Source organism: Oreochromis aureus, linkage group 18, assembly GCF_013358895.1.
Source record: "Oreochromis aureus strain Israel breed Guangdong linkage group 18, ZZ_aureus, whole genome shotgun sequence".
Taxonomy (NCBI): Eukaryota; Metazoa; Chordata; class Actinopteri; order Cichliformes; family Cichlidae; genus Oreochromis; species Oreochromis aureus.
Genome location: NC_052959.1, coordinates 9,015,276 through 9,018,306, shown reverse-complemented (window position 1 = coordinate 9,018,306; position 3,031 = coordinate 9,015,276). Strand labels below are relative to the sequence as shown.

The window sequence follows — 3,031 nt, the reverse complement described above, 5'->3', positions numbered from 1 at the left end:
CGCCTCCTCCTTTTTACAAAGTATCTCTTCTCCACCCACTCCCTTCAAGTGTGTAAACAGATCTGCCTCGGCTTCATGGCGTTTCTTGTAAAAGAGTCACCAGCTGTAGTGGGAGGACGGTGACTATTACTCGCGCGCGCGCACATACACACCCCTACCCGTCCCAGCGCTCGCTCGGGACCTCTTGCCATATTTGGCTGCCTGCGGCTCACTTCCGACGCTTCGCTGTCCAATGGGCGTCCGAGTAGCTTCGGCAACCATCGGGTGCGCCTCAGCGAGCTGGTGACTCAGTCTCCCGTCCGCCCCAGTTTCTCCAACAACAAACGCTCCATGTAACACACTGCAAGACTATCCGGTCACCTCCAGGCTCATTTATCGTTAATCACAAAGCCACAACACACATCGTGCCGCATATCCAACACTTTTATTTTCTCATATTTACAGTTAAGTGCTCAAAATACTGCGTACAAATATTACTAAGTGTTAACTTGAGGTTTGACATTAGTTACAACTATATCACAAAGTTGCATGAAGGTAAGTATTAAGAAAGTAAGGCAGTTTTGTCAGTAAACACACACCTATGAGTCTTTAGGGAAAGGTGTGAACTTTTGTTGTTGTTAGTGTTCTGTACATATAATCGTTGTTGCCTGGGATACTCAGTGCTTGACTTGTGTCTATATGCATACGTTGCTACTTGACATAGTGAAAGGCTTGATTCACATTGTGTCTATGCAGTTGGAGCCCACACAAACCCTATCTCTCCTCCAGTCAGGATGCAGGATATGCGTGGGCCACAGTCGAGTGATAAGATGTGGACACTTGCCATAGCTGGTTTGACAGATTACAGATTTCATTATGTAGTTTAAGGTGGAAATAAATGACAAAGACACACACACAAAAAAAATGCCAGAAATATGTAACGAGCCAGATCAGAGGCGCTGGCAGAGCCAAGGTTCCATCTGAGCTGTGTGCGCCTGTGCAATAAGTTTGATGGCTTCTGCTCTTCTTGTCAGTCAGCCTCCATGTGGATACAGTCTGAGCGGATATTTTGGTGGAGGAGAAAAAAAACAATGCGCTGAGACTTCCCTGAAAGGCTGAACGGGCCACTTTAAGCTGCATTTGGTCCCCGAGCAGTGTCCCTTGGTTCTTTTTATTTTCTTCCCTTGGCAAGTCTAGTAAGCTTGGAGCTGCTGCGTCAAAATGAGCTGGCAGCCGCTGTTAACGTGGTCCATCACCTTTTGTTTGAGCAGAGCCAGCTCGTCCCGCAGGACGTTGGCAGAGGAAACCAACTCCGTGTTTTGGCTCTTTAGGTTTTTGACCCTCTCCTCCAGTCGGGCGATCCTCTCCAGCTTCCTTTTCCGGCATTTGGACGCGGCCACCCTGTTCCTCATGCGCTTCCTTTCAGCTTTGATGCGCTCTTGGGACTCCATGTCGATGGGGGAGAGCGGTGGGGTCTCGCCGGACATCTCCGGGACCGTCTGTGGCTCCTCTTTGAGCGCATGTAGCCGTGGGTGCTGCGCAGCCACCGGCAGCTGGTGGTCCATGTGGTTGTGGGACGGCTGTGGAGCCGCCGGGTAACTTGTAGGTGGAGGTGGCTGCCTCTCGCCGGCAGGTGCGGGCGTGGAGCCTGTTACAGCCCGAGTGAAGCTGCTCAAGTTGGTGTACTCCGGCGGCTCCGTGCGCACCGTGCAGCTGTAGGAAATCCCGCCGCTCTCGGGCGCAGCGGAGCCGGATGTCATGCCGTTGGCCGAGCCGGTCTGTGGGTCGGGCTGGGCGGCAGGTATCTGCTGCTGGTAGTGGAGCTCAGCCAGCGCCCTCACAAACCCCTCAGCGAAGCCCTCCTGCTCGTCGGTGATGTTCTTGGGGCAGATGAACTGGGTCGGGGTGGGAGTTGTCAGCCCGTTGCAAGACTGGATGATCAGTCTCTCCAGTTCAGGTGAAGCCAGCTTCAGTAACCCGACATCAGGGGACGTCAGGATGTCCAGGGCCTTGGCGCCCAAATGAGGTTTAAAGTTCTTCGGGTCGTTCAGATTCAGGGTCATGGTCTGTTTGAGGGTTTTAGGGTTGAAGCCGTACACTGCCGCCCCGTCATGCTGAGAGTTGGAGGCTTCGTCGTAGAAGGTCGCTTCCATTTTTCTGGACATAAAGTTTTGTTCACCCTGAGGGAGATCTTTCTTTTTCTCCTTTAAAAAAGAAAAGAGAAAACAGTCCAAGGTCGACTGTTTACATATGTCCCGTGACAGTCCGTCAACTGGATTGCGATAGAGTCCGCCTATTGTTGAAGTTCAACTCACTTGACAACTTTATGTCCTGGGAAAACTTTTCTTTTGTGCGCCCTGCGCTCATCAACAACCAAAGACTGTCCCCCCGCCGCCGGGTCTCCGTGTCCTGACACACCGAATGTCCTCCGTGACTTATCCCCGCTCCCAAAAAGTAAAAACAGTGCCTGAAAACGGCTAATACTTTCTATCACTTCCAACGTGGAGACGAACTTTATCCACCTCTAAGCTGCAGCTCGCCTGAAAATAACAATGATGTCATTTCTACGGCCAGCGATTGGCTGGAGATGACTTGGTAGGCGGGATGTGTCTAATGACATGCAGGTTGCTCTGACAACAGGCTATATCCCCGCCCACCGCGATGGTTTATGGGATTAGGTAATGCAGACGGTGGAGCAATGTACTCTGGGATTACGTAGTGTTTTTGAATATTTAGTTACCCGCTCAATTACTAGTTATCCCCCGAAGTGCGCGCTGAGGGTGCGCAGAGATGAGCGCTGATTGGAAATGAACCAGGAATCTTTAAATAAGATGTTTCTGATCAGGAACGTGTGATCTAAGGCTGTAGGTTTCACGGGCTTAAATATTAAAAAATAAATCAGAACAAAGAGATAACCTGCTTGAAAATGCAGAAATGATGGTGATCAGTGTGTGTGTCTGTACAGGAAGAACTACACGGGACTTTTGAGGAAGTGGGCACAGGTTGGCTGGTAAAGCAGGGTTAAAGACAGGAAAGAACAAGAACCTGACCT

The 3,031-nt window shown here is 50.7% G+C and overlaps 1 protein-coding gene across 1 annotated transcript; it reads right to left on the bottom strand.

Moving 5' to 3' along the window:
- Positions 1–405: 405 nt before the first annotated feature.
- LOC116314808 (transcription factor AP-1-like) lies at positions 406–2,543 on the bottom strand. Its single transcript, XM_031732958.2, has one exon. The coding sequence runs from the start codon at positions 2,142–2,144 to the stop codon at positions 1,173–1,175; it is 972 nt and encodes a 323-aa protein (XP_031588818.1). The 5' UTR covers positions 2,145–2,543; the 3' UTR covers positions 406–1,172.
- Between the last annotated feature and the right edge of the window lie 488 nt (positions 2,544–3,031).